This window comes from Rhincodon typus, chromosome 22, assembly GCF_021869965.1.
Source record: "Rhincodon typus isolate 14 chromosome 22, sRhiTyp1.1, whole genome shotgun sequence".
In the NCBI taxonomy this organism is placed as follows: domain Eukaryota; kingdom Metazoa; phylum Chordata; class Chondrichthyes; order Orectolobiformes; family Rhincodontidae; genus Rhincodon; species Rhincodon typus.
In genome coordinates, this window is record NC_063353.1 from 19,644,895 (window position 1) to 19,662,947 (window position 18,053).

Consider the following 18,053-nt stretch of genomic DNA (forward strand, 5'->3'; position numbering starts at 1 on the left):
TGCGCATTACTACTGAATTTCAGATACTTCTATGTCCCATGTTACAATGGAACAACACACGTTCATTCCACAAACAGATAAATCAGCAATTTGCACAAATCTTGATGTAGCACAGCAAAATTCAAGAGCACTTCCTCCCACCCCCCGCCCACAAATGGAGATTGCTACAGTTCAGATTGAGTTCAAAAACTGTACTATAAAAGGTTAAGACTGGAACAAATTCTGCAGTTAGTTGATAATTAGCTCAGTGCGTTCCATATAGATTTATAGGACAAGAGTAAGATGTTCAACAAGTGTCAGACTTGTCACCGGATGTGAAAGATCTCATTCTCTCACTTTTGTTATTGTAATGTCTCAGTGAGCTGTACCATGAATTGGAAGCCAGGAGATTAAAGTACATCATTAATGAAACTGTTCCACGTTTTCATTGACAGATAATGTACCGAATAGATGCCAGGTGGTGCAACCGATTGCATAAACTTCCAATTTATTCATCTTAACTTCCATCCTAGATCAAGTGACCTCAAAGCCAGCTGAATGCAATAGTGTTGATAAAACTTAGCAAACGGAGCATGACAAACGAACAGATGAAATGAGACAGAGCAGTGGCTAATATGGTAGCAATGAAGGAAAATCAAGAAGGTTCCTTTCACTAAAATTCACCAAAAAAGTTCCCAATTCATTCTGTTATCTTAGTTGGTACCTCCAAAAAAAGTACATATCCACAAACTCAGATACTTAAAAGGAACAGGTTTCTTTCCTGCTTTCATGTGTAACAGAGCTCAAGATTTAATAAATTGCAAATTCTGCTTTGCTGGTTATTCTAAACAATATTTGCAGGCTTATGAGGTATTCCCATGAACTCCCCAATAACTGGAATGAAAAAGGCATTTTCTACCAATTATTTTGCTACTCACGAAAATATAAATTAGGAGCAGAAATAGGCCACACAGCTGAAGCTTATTTCTATAAATCTGGTTGCTTGGAAGTACAAGTGTGTGGGTAATAGCAAAATAGATTCTTTTGTTCTGTCAGGTTTAACCACTTGGAGACAGAGGTCAACCAGCCCCCTTGTAAATCCACAATACAAAAAGTGATTGATACCTCAAGAAGAAATGAAATGAGCGATGAAACTGAAAACGAAAACACATTCTTAAAAATCCATGGGAACCAACTCAAACATAAGATCTGCATTTCAACTACCTTTTGAAATGAGTAGACAGCAGGCACTCGTTTAGTCTTACAAGACAAAACAGCTTAGCCAGAAAACAATTAATGTAATTTCCCTGCCATTTACATTGTTGTGATCAATTATTGAAATACTCGTTCAGTAAGAAAACAATAACTCACCAATCACTTCTGCCGTGATGCAAGCCAATCGAAAGAGAGGTGCTACTTTATCATAATATATTTGCTTTCCCAATTGTTTCCCTCCGAAAGGATTAATGAATACGATTAAATGCTTTGGTCGCATAGCTGTGAAAGAAAATACAATCAAATATTTAAGTTCTACTGAATTTTACTGGTAAAATTTACTAGCTGCAAAATAAATCAGATCAATATAGCGCATACAGTCCAGGAAATGTCAGCATGACTCCTTCAATATACATTAGTGCTTTCACTTTCTTTATGGCAAACAAAATCTTTTGCTCAGCCTTTTGAAAAACAGCAACAGCTATTCATACCACTCTTGATTTTACAACCCCTTTCTACTCCTTTCTCAGTACCATTGCAGATACCACATATACTCCAAATAACGGCCAATCTCAAAAACTGATTGCTAAGCTTTTGGCCAAAACATCCAAACTCTCCGTATTTGCCACTGGTGGTGAACTTACCCTGTTGTAAGTTCACTCGATGTCACAATCATAAAATAGCACACCACTGAAGGTGGATGTTCAGCTCCTGCTAACTGTACAGATCAATAGGACATCATGACATCAGAAAGGAAGAGCAGATGCACAAACCAAAGCACACAAATAAATGTACTGCAACTGGAAAACTCAAGATATTGGAGAAGAAGATTACAGATTCAAGAAAACCCTCTACATTGCTTAGGCAGACGTCCAAAAAACATGCAAACAGGGAAGCTAAGAGAAACAATTCTGTACTATGACAGAAGACCAAGATTTTACAGCATCTCTCAGTAGAACTTCATGACTGACTCAAGGCAGTTCAGCAGTTTATATTCAAACAGTGATAGAAGATTGGATAAAGCCGCCTTCCATAAATTCTGACATGATATCCAGTTGAATTGAGAGAAAAGTTGGAGAGAAAACACCATTAGTGAATACAACTGGCTAGGAAAAAAAGAGGAGATCTATCATTGTTAACACAGTGTGGAGCTGGAGGAACATAGCACGCCAGGCAGCATCAGAGGAGCAGGAAAGCTGACATTTCGGGTTGGGACCCTTCTTCAGAAATCCTGTGTGAGCAGCTTGTGGAGGCCAGGGATTTAATCAGAAGAGATTTTCATTAAATCATTCAAGAAATTTAGTGCCCTTTTCTGAAGAAGGGTCCCGACCGGAAACATCCACTTTCCTGCTCCTCTGAAGCTGCCTGGCCTGATGTGCTCCTCTAGCTCCACATTGTGTTATCTCTGACTCCAGCATCAGGAAGTTCTTACTATCTCTGCATGATCTATCATTGTGCTGTTGTTTATGTATGATGCAACAAAGCTTAACAATGTTCAAGAAAAAAACCCTCCCAAAACAGCAATTTCCAAAAAAGTAATCGTTCACAACAAAAACAAAGTTGCTGGAAAAACTCAGCAGGTCTGGCAGCATCTGTGAAGGAGAAAACAGTTCTTTTGTTTTTTTTTTAAAGTAATCATTCACGTCCGTCCATGACAAAGGACAGATGTATGAAGATGGCTATGACCGAGGAACCTTTCAGTTTTCAACCAGGAGGATTATACTAAAGAATTATCCTCATCTGAGATATGTTCAGATCACATTTCACTGAAGTTAGTGATTCCCAGTAGTCTTACCAGCCTTGTTCAACCTTTAGATAACTCAATAAACAAACTATGCAAGAGTAGCATGAGAAAAGAATGTAATGGAATGATTGGATGATTGGAAAAAACATTCATGAAGACAGGCAGTGTATGGCAATCTTGTGTGAGCAGCTTGTAGAGGCCAGGGATTAAATCAGAAGAGATTTTCATTAAATCATTCAAGAAATTTACTGCCCTTTATGGCATGCAAGGTGATTACAACTGGAATGAGAAGGCCGATGACATGATTGTGCCGATGGATAGGATGTTAATGATCCATAGAATGACACCATTCGAGCAGATTCGGACATGTGATTTTGTTCTGAACTCAAAAGGAAGTAATTTTTTTTGGTTTTAATTACACTTTCACATACATGCTCTGCTGCAAACTAAAATTTTTTTTGAACTGTGTAAAAGCTGAATGAAATTGTACAAACCTGTATGCGATTTTTGTTTTGGTGAATTTAATAACTTTTATAAATTTTGTGGACAAAAAATAACGTGTCTCCATGAAGGGTGTTGTTTATATATAAAAATACAGTCAAAAACACTTTTTGTCTTCAAAATTTATGTAATGACTTTAATAGAGTAAAATGGTCCAATGTGTTATGAAAACCTAGACTTATATATGTGCAGCTCAGACCAACAAGGGGATAAAGCAAGAGACTATAAATTCAAAGAGGGGTGATGAGACAGGGAGGGACACACAACCCTATATCCTCGAGGAGATGTCTTCAAATTCATCAATGGTCACAGAAGTTTGTTCAGGATAGAGGTGGGAATCTTCCAGCTGCCCCAATCTGAAAGTCAACCTGTACCCTTCTCTTCGAGCCTGCTGACCACTGCCCCCACTCCACCTCCCTCACCTCACGAGCCCCCCATACCACAAGAAGACTTTAAAAATTACATACCTTCTCTCCACTGGGTCTCAAATGTATGCCTCAACAGACAATCCTTTAGGACCGAAAATCAGCCAGCCTCTAATCTGCCAGCAGCTTCTGCTGACCTAGAACACCAGTGTGGAACCCGGTGATCAGCCAAAGAACTCACCAATGCCCTTATGTTAGCTTTTAATAAGCTGGTTGGCAAGCTTTAGGTTAAGTTTACTCAGCATTGGTGCTGGTATGTTCGTTAACACTCAACACATTTGTCTCCATGCTTCAAAGAAGAATCAGAAAACCTCGTCCACAATCTGTGTAGTTTATTTATTTACAAGCTAATATTTAAAACTTCCTGATTAGAAGATTCAGCAATGCATGAATATCTGTAGTAAAGCTGCAATGTATTCTTTCAGCATTTTCTCCATGCAATTTGCCGATACAACATAAATACATAAGAAATGTATACTGGAAATCATCCATTTACAGGGTACAAACACTTGGGTCCACAATAACTCAAAATGCTGATTCTGCACTGCTGGTATGCTGAAGCGTTTCACAATTTCATCACAGTGATTTCTTTTTGGATTAGCTGCTTTTAAAGTCTGAAGATTAGAAAAAGTAGAAAGATGACTTAAGAGTTATAAACAAGCAAGCTTTTTCTTGAACATTCCAAGGTGTGCTTTAGTGTACAGAATACTAACATTACATCCGGATCATCAATGGAATCAGAAATACAAATACTTGAGGGAACAAACGTGTAAGCTTCAAGTCAGGATATAAGCCTCAGGTCACTGAAATTGACAATTGTCTGGCTCAGCTGCACTATGCAGGGTTTGAGGTTTAAATGGCAGGCAAAAAATGGCATAAAGTTTGTTTGTTGTCCTGCTCCTACAATTACATCATTGAGGAGCAACATGTGAACAAGTAGAAGGGCAAAGATATGATAATAAAAAAATGGAATTTACAGAGCTCCACTAGCTAAGCTAGAATACACAAAACTGGTTAAAAGCAAGGCAGTGAGAATGAAGGATCAATGACAGGAGACCATGGTAGTACTTAAGAGAAGAACATTATTATCTACGCATGTTAAGCTTTTCAAAGCAAGCACAAAGAGGACAAAGGAAATCAGTTGCATAGTCAGATGATTAAATCAGGAACTGATCAAGTCAGGCGGAAGTGGGGTTTGTAGGAAATGAGCGATGAAGACAGGGCAGGTGAGGAACATGGGTGGAGAAGTTCCATGGTGATACGCTATTCTTGACACGGTCAAGTTAGATGTGGGAGTGGACAACCAGGCTTTAGAATCACGTATTCTGAAGTTTATAAACCTAAGATGCCAGATATCAGTGATGAGCAAGTATTGAATGAAATGCGAGTGAGTGAGAATGAGTGACTCAGCATTGATTCATGCACGAAAAACAGAACTACAGGAGATTTTGACCAAGTTGAGAGACGTGGCAATTTTGTGACAAGAAATCATTAGCAGATGCTTCCAGGCTATTTCAAATGAGTATTACTGTGAGACCTTAAATGGTTACAAACATTAGTTTTCCCTTTGTTTACCTCTTACTTTCAAGTCTGTGCACCAATATACTTGTATATTGTATATACCAAAGTGACCTCAGCATATCTGCACTCAACAGTTAGAACATGTACAGCAGGCAGAGCCCATGTTAACAACAGACTATGTCCTTGTTCTTTATGTGAAATGAAGCAAGAGACAATGGCAGTATTGTGAAAGCTATTACTGCATTTTAACTTCTCAAGGGGAAAATGGGATAGGCAACAAAGACTGGCCTCGCGAACCATACCTACATCCACGAACGAATATATGCATATATCAAAACTCATGCAAATGAATGCAGTTGACATTGAATACATCATAAAAATAAAAATCTGTGCTCTTAAACGGTATTATTTTAAATAGTCAGGCGGATTTCAGCTAACTATCTTTAATCCATGGCGATGGAAGACTCAGTGAAGCCCCTCATACCCCACACACACATTGTAACTGGCTCCTCTCCCTCACACACACACTTCTTGCGAACCTGCCTCCCATCCACTTGCTCAGAGATAGCAAAAACTGCAGATGCTGGAGTTAGAGATAACACAGTATGGAGGTGGAAGAACACAGCAGGCCAGGCAGCAGAGGAGCAAAGTTGATGTTTCAGGTTGGGACTTTTCAACCACTCACCCCCTTTCTCCCCCATTCCCACTCATCCACACATGCTCTCCCTTCTTCCAAAGTCCCAACTTATTCACGTTCTCCCTTCACACTCAGACCCTCACTCATATCCTTCATCCCAACTCACTCAATACTTTCCTTGCTCCCTGCAGAATGACTCATTCTCTCCACCTTCTCCACCACTTATTTCCCACTTGACTCCCCCACATGGTCTTGTTTCCTCTTCATTCTTGCTGGTTCCACCCCCAATGCGAACACTGCTCCTTCACCCATCTCTTCCCCTACAAACAACTCCTGTTTTCACCCTTCCTCGAGTTGCAGCTGTTCCATGAGTGCCTCCTCCTAAGTGAGCAACAGTCTGCCTAATGACTCCCTCCCATCAGTCATTGGGCGATTTTAGCTCCTACTTATTACTACTGAACACATAGAGCTAGGTAAAGGGAGGTGGAAGAAGGGCCTGGCTAATAAGCCAGTCAGGCTTATTGCAGCTACAGTTACAGTGTTAAGTGTCCAGGACAGAAAGAGCCTATTCCACCAAATAGCAGTGCAGTGCAGTGCACACCACTCATCCAGTTCTAATCATGCCTTTGTATTTTAGTCTTCCGTTCCTGTAGATCAGTGGTGCAACAGCTGAAAACACTAGACTCACATGAAATAAGAGACACAGAATTAAAACCCCACACCTGGACTATATCAAATAACATTAGATACTCCCTGTGTGATGTATGCAATTTTCCCATATAGTGAAAATACAGACAACACTGCATCAGAATGTAATTTGCATATTTTACCCAAATCGAGACTCTAAGATCTCTTGCAAAGTCTGACAAAAGCAATGTTGCACAGGCCAACATGTTTATTACCTACATGACATTTTTACAATGGATCCAACAAAATCTCCAAATAACTGAAAAGGAAATGGACAATTACTGCCTCTGTACTGGGAACACATGCTATAAATAACACATTTTGAACATCAGTCCATCAGGCAACAATCATCATTTATCCTTTTTCAGATAACTAAATGGATTAAGGAATCAGAAATTCATATGAAGACCCTCCTGGCTTATATTCCATTCACTTGGTTAACTGAAACTTGACAAATTCATAAAAGCCACCATCTCAAGTTTTAGTGCTGTAGAAGAAGAGAATAAAGGATCTGCACCAAATTAAGATTACAAGCAAAATAAACCCATTTGAAACCCCACAAATTCAAGGACCAAACCTACAAAGTTATTACAATCCATATTATTCCGACTACTACAACCTAATTTCATGACTATTCCAAAATTACTTTTGAAGTGAATGGCTTTTGTCTTTATACATACAATCACACCCAACTTTGCTGTCCTGAATTTTACAAATCAGTGCTACATTTAAGGTGTGGGTGCAGGGCAGAATGCATTATGTAGAAGACAATTCATCAGATATTTATCACAGAATGGTTAATTAAATGCTCCACAATTTACCTAAGTTAAAGAAAAAAAGTTTCACTTCAATTCAAGCCAACACCAAAGACATTTTAAATTGGTGTGACTTTCCCACCCACAGTTCACCCATTAGTTTTCAATTGTAAACAATTACACACTGGTATCGTGAGGATGCAACCCCAAACTACAAGTATTACATTTCCAGGATTTCATTTGTAGATGAAACATGAAAACACAACAAAGTATTCAGTGAATGGTGTATAAAACTGAGGTTAAAAATCAAATTGGCTAGGGTGCTGAATGTTTCTGTGTGCATGAGTGTGTGTGTGTACATGTGTTTAGGTGCAGTGTCAGTGGGAAGGTTTTAATTTCTCAAACTTTTCTGGCTAGCTGTTCAGGTAACCAGCCGGAATCCTCAGAAGTCTCTGATTTGAACTAAGAGCTGGAGACTTTCCCTGGGGATTCTGTATGCTGGCTAATTGTCCATCCTTTCAATTTCCTGGATAATTCTACATGGTCAGTGGATCTGCACTTCTGCATAGTTCAGACTCATTTTCCAGGGTATATCCAGTCTCGAAATATCTGGGGACTGGAAGATCCAGGCCATTGTGTTTACAATGAAAATATAGTATTTTAGATTTAAATAGTTTCGAAGAGGCAGAAAGAAAGGTCATCTGTCTGGAACAGTGTCTCAGGTGACCCTGACTTGTAAAAATACCACATATTTGACAGTTCTATCTTTACTTCACCGAAACATACAGTACCTTGTGAATCCAACTGTTCTTTAAGTGCTTGTACCCACTGGTTACAGAGTAGGTGGTCACTGCAGTAAAAGGTCACTTCATTGCACTCCCAATGGTGTCTTTTTGATCTCTGCACATGATGTACTAAAGATAAAACAAAATAATTATGAAATAATGTATAGTACTTCAAAGAAGTGGAAGACAACTTTAATGCATTTACACAACTTATCTATTTGGCTAGGAATTTTGAGTGATTGCTGAGTTCAAAGCGGAGTTCATTTTATCTTACAAAATCTACAAATCTTAGAAGATGCCTGTCATTCTACAAACAAGAAATGTGAATCACTGTAGTCTTAATGATGACAAGTGCACATTCAAAATTACTTTTAAAACAGAATTCTTCAAATAAACAACTCCCAAGGAAAGCTTCATAATTTCCTAAAATTCTGGGAAGCCTAAATCCATCATTTTGTTTCTCTGGATCTTGATGCAACTTTACATTGTTTACCTAAGGAGTCAAGTGACTGGCACATTTCCAAGAGGATAACCTCCATTCATTGTCAACCACTTTCCAAAGATTTCTGAAAGTATTGTTGAATAACAATTTTCCCTTTTTTTAAAGAAACACTGCAACTCTGATATAATGTTTTATTTTGAAATTGAGTCATTGTTTCAGTATTTCATGAACTAAGATTTGAGTTTCAGGTCATTGTTGTTTTAGAATTAATTGCATTCCAGCTGCCTGGTTGCAAATTACATTGTGTATTCAGAAATGTCCTTGTGATTAGTCTCCATAGTATCGACAAAATGTCACGAACACCTGAAACCTATAGGAACTTTTTACATTTCTTCGTCGGCCAAAAGCTTGCACTGTAATATAGAAAACAAGGCATTTTCTTCAGCTCTTCGTTGTGAACTTCAAAGTAATGTCAACAATCAATCATGTTAACACTGATGGAAGATTCAGGGTTTTGTTGGCAGCTTTCTCAAAATGGTATTGTATGTGATAAGTTTAGATGTAAAGAAAAGTTGAGTGATACCACACTGTGCTCCAAAGCCATTAATTTCATATTCTGAGATTTTGGTAAATGTAAGTTTACTCAATAGTCACAATAAATTTAAGAAAGTACATCATAATCCAAATTAGTTACATTTATTACATTTCCAACCTGAAGTATACTTGCTGTTTTTCCAAATGTTTTTCCATTACTCATCAATTGACTTATTTGATGCGTTATCTGAAATGTTTACATTATGAAAAAATATACACAAATGGCTTTTGAAAGTTTGGTTGAAACAAAGCTAATTGTTCTTAATTTTACATTGAAAGACTAAGTTGCACAATAGGGCAGGTATAATTCGCACCGATCAGAAATGATATCATATTTGCACATTACTTTTGCTAGCTTGGCAATGTAACTTGGAACAAGGTTCGCTTAAGAAGTTTGAAGCTCTCATGAAGTTCATAATCAGCTCAGTACACTTCAGCCCAGTGTTAAATTTAAACAGTTTGCAGTTTAGGTTGTCTGAGGAATTTTGAAACTTCCTTTTGAATATTTTTAGTGCAGAGTCTATGACCCTTCAGCAATGCCTGGAAATTAAAATTTTACTAGTATTGAGTTACTAATAGAAGAGCTCTAGGCATGCCGCCAACTTTGTATGCCCCGAGCTTTGATGTCCACAAAGAGCAATGTGTAAGCCAGCAATATTACTCAGATCTGCTGACCCTACATGAATCAGAGGATGATGTTCCAGTAGTCTTAGAAATATGCATTTTGTTGTTTGTGCACAATTATTTTAAATACATCCAACGCTTGATTCATCAGATCCAAAAAAAACCAAAGGCCACGTAAATTGGTGAGACTGCACATCAACAAATTTAGTCATAAAACATGCCTTTAAACCTAATAAAATCCACAGAACGAGCTTCCAATTAATACAAAGAGTGTTGTGAATACAATTGGGAAAGATTAAGAACATTGATCTTTGTCTCTTTCCTAAAATAAAGACAGTGCAGAAACAATCAAATTAGACTCCTCTCCCAAGAATGGATGAATAGGTGTGTTTTTTTCCTAAAGGAGGATGACCAAATGTTGAATCACCGATTGAAGGCACAGTGAAGTTTGCGTGCACTTCTTTAATGGACAGTTCTAGTAATGGACAGCAACAATATTGGTATTCTGATAGAATATGATTGAATGGATTGAAGGACATTATACACTGATATCTTTCATATGATCTTGGAGCCTAAATGGCAAATTCAACATGAATGTAGTTAATATTGAATACATAATAAGTTTGGATATGGAGGGGTAAGAGGAAATTGAAAATAAATCCCATCCTAAAGTAGAAAATGAAATGATTTGGAGGCTGATAACACAACTTGATTACTTGTATTAAGACAGTAATTTCTGCATAGAATCTTGTTCACATAATGTTTAAATGCCATGAACACAAAACAGAAAACAACGGTTAAAGGTTAAGAGCTCAAGCAAAAATTTGTCAGATTCCATTCACCTGCACAGACTTCCAATCTAGATAGCTGCCCATTTTCTTAAAATCACAATAGACAACTAAACAGCAGTGACCTATTACTGAAAATTGTGTCCATTACTCTGAAGAATAGCAAGCGAAATAACCATTATTGCAAGGTATGAAAAGCAAATATATTGCACACAAAATCTATAAAGATAAAAACTAAATTTAAAGAAAATTTATAACAGAACTACGTACATTCAGTACCAATGCACTATGCCATAAAAAGGTGACGTAGGTGGAAACAGTATTTACAAAATGGATTAAAAAGGTCTCTGGGTTATTACTGGGCATACAGGTGCTTTTAACTGCTGTATCAGCTGGTGGCAAATCTCTCAGGAGTGGGGGGCAAATAACTAAATGAGAAATGAAGAAAATTAATCACATAAATAAAACTACCATACAAATTATAAGGCTCATAGTGTGCAGCCATTTCAAGTTTAAATAATATGCCAGATGGATTGGCAACTAAAACAGAGCAGGAAATCCCCTAATGTGATCCAGGGCTGGTGCTTACTAAGCTGTTGTTAGCAATGGAGATGCTATGATTGCCTTCAATAATGCTAAGTATAGTACAAGAAAAGGAAAACCAAAATCAGAAGACTAGCTAATTGTTAACCGAGAATAAAAAGGAGCAAACTTAGAAAAACTGAAATTCTGACAGAATTATGCATAGATGAATGAAATTTTTCTAAGTACTGGTTGAAATATGAACAACAGTACCTGTAAATGCATGCAAAGTCAGCTCAGTTGAAAATGAAGGCATCTTCTGCCACCTTCCACTTTCTTTACTTATTCCATCTTCTTCAGTTTCACAAACAGCAACGATATCACAGACAGGCACAGAAAGCCTCCCTGTTTGAAAATAAATATTTCACTTTTTTTTGTTAATTCTTTTTAAGAGGCATCAGCACTCTGTGACTAAGCTTAATAAGAGATAATGATGTATTAAACAATTGCATTAATTCTTGTTCATGTCCTGACAGTGAAATATATTAACCGCAAAAATCAAAAGTGACAAGCAAGGTTAGTTTCACATATTTCATGCAAAAAAATGCAACTTGCACTTGCAGTTTAATAATTCAGACAACATTTTAAATTAAACTGCCACACTGAATGCAACTTTTTCAGACCTACCTATGACATGGATTTTAAATTATTGGAAAATTAAAATACACATTGGCAAGAGTCCGCTCAAAATATTTGAGTTTCTGGACTGGAGTGGCTACAGCAAAAAAATGAACAGTAGCTTCATTTCATTGTTAGTTTTATAATTAACTCTACAATTTGGCCACAACATTTTGATTCAAAGTACAGCTGTTGAAATCAGAAGAAAAAACATAAATAAAATCAAGATTTGAGGTTAAAAATGAGCTATAAACGACATATTTCTGCCTTTCGGGAGCTCATTTAAAAGGTACATCCTTCAGTACAGGAGAAAATGTTTATTGTTTATGGGGTGGAAAAAATGCAAAATATCACTTCAGAACAATTTGCCTCAGATGGCACTCTGACTACCTGGTAACCTGCAACATAAAATGTTACCAGCCTTATTGATCATGTCTCCTGTACTAAGCAATAAAGACAACTACAGAGTATCTAGTCACAGCATCTTATAATTTAACCTAGTTTGGCAACTCTTGTGAAAATATCGGATTTAGTTCCACAATTCAATTTTTCCCGATACCCATTGAAAATGACTCTCCTTCAAGTACATAACTCCATTGTCTTTTAAAAATTACTATGTCATTTGACCTATCATATTCTGCGTAATCTAAACCTAACAACGGTGTGAAGAAATTTCTCCTTCCTTCCCCAACTGTTATTTTGTGTTTCAAAGACCTTATCAATGATAGGGATTTCAGTATCAGAGATGGAAGTGGGGCACTCCAAGGGAATAGCAAAACATAATCAAAACACTGTGGATACTGCAGATCTGAAATAAAAACAAAAGACAAAGCAAAAACTGCTCGAAATACTCAACAAATCTGACGACACTAGTAGAGTGAGGAACAGAAGTGACATTTCCAGTTGATGCTTTGGCTTTCTGTAAAATCATTAGTCTGCTCTTCTGCTATGCATTTACTGGCTATTAGAAAATAATGGTAGCTCGGGACAAGGCTGTGAATCTCCAATTAATTATGTGTATGCATTTGTTTTCAAATGACACTATTTGTACAACATTGGAACTCTAGAGGTTGCTGTGGCATTGAATCCTTTCTACGTAACACAACATGCCATTGAAGTTAAAAATAGACTACAATATTTGGCACAGCCACCTTGACAATATTTCACAATGTGTAATAACTATGGTAATAAAGCAAAACAGTCTTAAGCGTCAGTTAGCTGCAAACAAGTATACTGCATGACTTAGCACAAGCTTACAAATGCAGGTCAGTGCATGAAGTCAACTGTACGTCATAAAATTAACCGAAAAAGAAGTGGCAAAATTCTTCAAAACTAAGGTTAAGCATACACAAATTATGCTCCTATTTAATGTGAACATACACATTCCATGGATTAACATAGGAGATTCTGAAAGGACTTGACATGCTGCTGGTTGGCAATCTAGACATGGAAGTGCAACCTCAAGTTAAGGGACTGATCATTAAGGTCACCAACGAGGTGAAGTCTCTCAACTCAGGGTTGTGAATCTTTGGAATTCTCTGGGTCATACGGCTTGTGGCTGTTACATCATTGACTGTATTTAAGGTTTGTCATGAGAATTAAGGGATCTCTCAAAATTGCAGAAATATTACAGCACAGAAGCCTTTTGACCCATCATGTCTGCATCAGTTTTCTGGATGAGCACTTCTTAGTGATATCAGGAATAGGCAAGAAGATTGAGTTGAAGCCTAAAATCAATAATGATTGCAGTGAACAGCAGGACAGACTTCATGGTACAGTCTGCTCCTGCACCTATATCTTTTTTTTGTGCACAGGAGGGTTTTATACATTGTTTGAAAGAAGTGTGACTTGTTCTTTGCTTGGTTTAGTATCTTGGTTAGGCAAGTGTTCGGAAAGATAGAAATGGAAAGAAAAATGCAGAAAAGTAGAGTTGGATGTTTGTCTCCATGTTGATGCTGGAATCATTACAAAACTTTATACTATGATTTTTAGATCCAGTTAGTTGTGTTTTGGGTACAATTTGTAAAAATATTCACATCAAATTAAACACTGATTACTTAAAACACATTTAAAATATGTTAAATATCATTTAAAATTGTGATCATTTAACTAAATAACAATGAAATTAACGTGGATGACAAAAATAGGTGGAAAGGCAAATTTTGAGAGGGATACTGATACGTTAAGTAGGTGGGCAAAAGGTTGGTAAATGCAGTATGATGTGGAAAAATGTGAAGTTGCTTGTTTTGGAAGGAAGAACAAAAGAACAGAATATTATTTAAATGGAGAAATACCGCAGAAAACTGCAACACAAAGGGACTTGGGGGTACTTGTGCACAAAACATAGAAAGCTTGCACTCAGGTTCAGCAGGTAATCAGGAAGACTAATGGAATGTTGGCCCTTATTTCAAGGGGGTTGGAGTGTAAGACTAGGGAAGTCGCACAGCAATTGTACGTGGGGAGACCACATCTTGAGTATTGTGGACAGTTTGGTCACCTTATTTGCAAAAGGTATTATTTTAATAGAAACAGTACAGGAAAAAGTTCAGGATCATTAGGATGATCCCCAGTATGAAAAGGACTGTCTGATGAATAAAGTTTAAACAGTTTGGGATTCTATTCATTAAAATTTAGAAGAATGAAAAGTGATTTCAAAGAAACATACAGGATTCTTGAGGGGTTTGACAGGGCAAACGCTGAGAGGATGTTTCCCCTCATGGCAGAGTCAAGGATCAGATGGCATCGTCTCAGTCTTAAATTGGTGTCCCTTAATTCTGATAGGAGGAGGAATATCTTCTTTCAGAGGGTTGAAAATCTTGGAACCCCCTGCCATAAAGAGCTGTGGGGACAGAGTTCTTGTGTCCATTTATGGCTGAGATGGATAAATTCTTGACCAGGGAATCAAGGGTTATGGGGGAAACACGTGAAAGTGAATATGCAGAATGTCAGATCAGCCATGATTCTATTGAATGATGGAGCAGGCTTGAGGGCCTGAACAACATACTGCTGTTCCTATTTTTTAAATGGTCTATGATCTAGTGGATACTGTTCAACTTTAGGGAATTTGAGAAGTGTTTTAAAATTGTAGCTAAATTCAATGTCGAGTTATCTTCAACCTTTCTATTCTTAAATCATCCTTAGAGCAAGTGACAATGAAAACAGAGTGGGTGTACTGGACAGCTTAGTTTTTCCTTCCAAAACTAAGTGCCGTCAATGCAAACAATCTTAGGCAAATGTGCATGTGTGAGCATCCATGATTACCACTTACACGTCATAGAGTCAGAGTCATCCAGCACGGAATCAGACCCTTCGGTCCAACTCGTCCATGCCGACCAAGTTTCCCAAACAAGACTAGTCCCATTTGCCTGCATTTGGCTCATATCCCTCCAAACCTTTCCAATTCATGCACCTATCCAAGTGCCTTTTAAATGTCACAAGCGTATCTGCATCCACCACTTCCTCTGGCAGTTCATTCCACACACGAATCACCTGTGTGAAAAGGTTGCCCCTCAGGTCTTTTTGAAAATTTCTCCTCTCACCTTAAAAATATGTCCCATAGTTTTGAACTCCTCCACCCTAGATAAAATATCTTTTTTTTTTTTAAAATTTGTTAACGGGATTAGGGCGTCACTGGCTAGGCAGCATTTATTGCCCATCCCTAATTGCCCAGAGGGTAGTTAAGAGTCAGCCAGATTGCTGTGGAGTCACATGTAGGCCAGACCAAGTTAGGATGGCAGTTTCCTTCCCTAAAGGGCATTAGTGAACCAGATGGGTTATTCTGACATTCAACAATGCATTCATGGTCATCAATTCTTAATTCCAGATATTTTATTGAATTCAAATTCCACCATGTGCCGTGGCGGAATTTGAACCCAGATCCCCAGAACGTTACTTGGGTCTCTGGATTAACAATCCAGTGATAATACCAGGAGGCCATCGCCTTCCTCTTATTCACCTTATCTATGCCCCTCATGATTTTGTAAACCTCAATGAGGTCACCCCTCAACGTCCCATGCTCCTGTGAAAAAAAGTCCCAGCCTATCCTTATAACTGAAACTCTCCAGTCCCAGCAACATAGTGGTAAATCTTTTCTGAACCCTCTCCAATTTAATAGTATGTTTCTTGTTGCAGGACGACCAGAACTGTACACAGCTGCACGTACGATATAGCTAAAGTTACTGTCTTTTCTAGGTGAAATGAAAGCAGGTTTGGGTATAATAACAAGGACAAATTTCTTTAAATTGTTGAAACCAAATAAATTTTAGGCTTAGTGATAGATTCTTTTAGAGTGAAATAATTCTTATTGGTTTGCTATTACTTCTGTTAGCTGTAGGCAGCTCACAGATGTGAACCTGATGTCAAAAGGGAATGAAATTAGATGTTCCAATATCTTCTACAATTCTAAAAATTTGAATTTGACCTCTGTTTCATCCTTTCACATGGAATTTAGAAACATAATCTTTAAGCATTGTCAAGAATTAGTGAGCAGTGTAACACTGGGATTTGTTCTGGGCCCTAAATCTTCACACAATTTATGTAAATGATTCAGGTGAAGGGACTGAAGGGAAAGTTGCTAATTTTGCTGACTACATAAAGGTAAGTACAAATTTTAAGTTGTAAAGAAGACACAAGGAAGCTATAAAGTATACAGATAGATTTGTTAAGTGTGGGCACAGATCTGGCAAATAGAGTGTTATGTGGAAAAATGTGAAATTGTCCATTACAGCTCGAAGAATAACTACTAAGAAGCTTATTATCTCAATGTTGAGAAACTGCAATACTCAAAGCTGCAGAGGGATTTAGGTGTCCAAGCGTGCAAATTACAAAACATTAGTATGCAGATATAATAAGTAATTGGGAATACTTACTGAATGCTCTTGTGCATTGAGAGGAATTGAATATGGAAGTCCGGAGGTCATGCTTAAGTTAGACTGGTGAGACCACATCTTGGGAGCTGTGTACAGGACAGTCTCTCCAAAGATGGATGTAAATGTGTTGGAGGCTGTTGTGAGAAAGCTGACTGGACTCAACCTGTAATGAGTAAGTTATCTTTCAAGTAAAGCTCTGGCCTATATCTGTTGGAGTTTATTAGAGTAGGAGGTGATTTGATCGAAACTTCCTCGATCCTGAGGGTTCTGGACAGTATAGATGTTAAAAGGGTGTTTCATGGGGGAGAATCTAAACCTAGGGGTCATTTTTAAAAATAAGGGAACCTTTTTCTATTCTTTCATGTGATGTGGGTGTCTCTGGACTGGCTGGCTAAACCAGCATTTATTGCCCATCCCTAATTGCCCTGGAACTTATCACCTTGCTCGGCTATTTCAGTGGGCAGTTAAGAGTCAACCATATTGCTGTGGATTTACATTTACATGTAGGTTTAATCAGATAAGATTAGCAGATTTCTTTCTCTAAAGAATATTAGTGAATCAGAGGGGTTTTTACTGCAAATTGACAGTAATTACATCATTGTCATGATGCTAGCTTTTAATTCCAGATTTTTATTTCAGTCAAATCCCACAATGGCCCTAAAACGTTTAATTGAGATTCTGAATTACATGTCCAGTGACATCACTATACTACTGCTTCCCCCAGAGATGAGGAGAAGCTTTTTCTCTCCAAAGAATTGACTGTCACAGAGTTATACAGCATGGAAGCAGACCCTGCGGTCCAACCAGTCCATGCCCACCATAATCCAAACAAAAAACTAGTCCCTCCTGCTTGTACTTGGCCCATATACATCTTACTCACGTACTTATCTAAATGTCTTTTAAACGTTGTAAATGTAACCTCTGCAAGTTCATTCCACACACGAACTACAGTGTAAAAAAAACTACCCTCAGATCTTCTTTTAAAATCATTCTCCTCTCACCCCTTGTCTTGAAATCCCTCACCTTAGGCAAAATCCACCTGCCGTTCACCTTATTTATACCCCTCATGATTTTATAAACTTCAATAAGGTCACCCCCAACCTCCTACGCTCCAGTGAAAGAAGTCCCAGTCTATTCAGCCTCTCCTTATAACTCAAACCTTCCATTCCCAACAACATCCTGGTAAATCTCTTCAGAACCCTCTCCAGCTTAATAACATCCTTCCTGTAACAGGGAGACAGAACTGGACACAGTACTCCAGAAGAGGCTTTACCAACATCCTGTACAA

General features: G+C 37.8%; 1 protein-coding gene across 5 annotated transcripts in view; it reads right to left on the minus strand.

Annotated features, from left to right (window-relative positions):
- The window catches only part of cerk (ceramide kinase), a 53,017-nt gene that overhangs the window by 29,218 nt on the left and 5,746 nt on the right, over positions 1 to 18,053 (minus strand). For all 5 annotated transcript variants that reach the window (XM_048610407.1, XM_048610409.1, XM_048610408.1 and 2 more), the window contains 3 exons: positions 11,493 to 11,624; positions 8,256 to 8,378; positions 1,351 to 1,476 (listed from right to left, as the gene is read on the minus strand). In XM_048610407.1, coding sequence (XP_048466364.1) covers positions 1,351 to 1,476; positions 8,256 to 8,378; positions 11,493 to 11,624 — 381 coding nt within the window. The remainder of the gene's footprint in view (positions 1 to 1,350; positions 1,477 to 8,255; positions 8,379 to 11,492; positions 11,625 to 18,053) is intronic.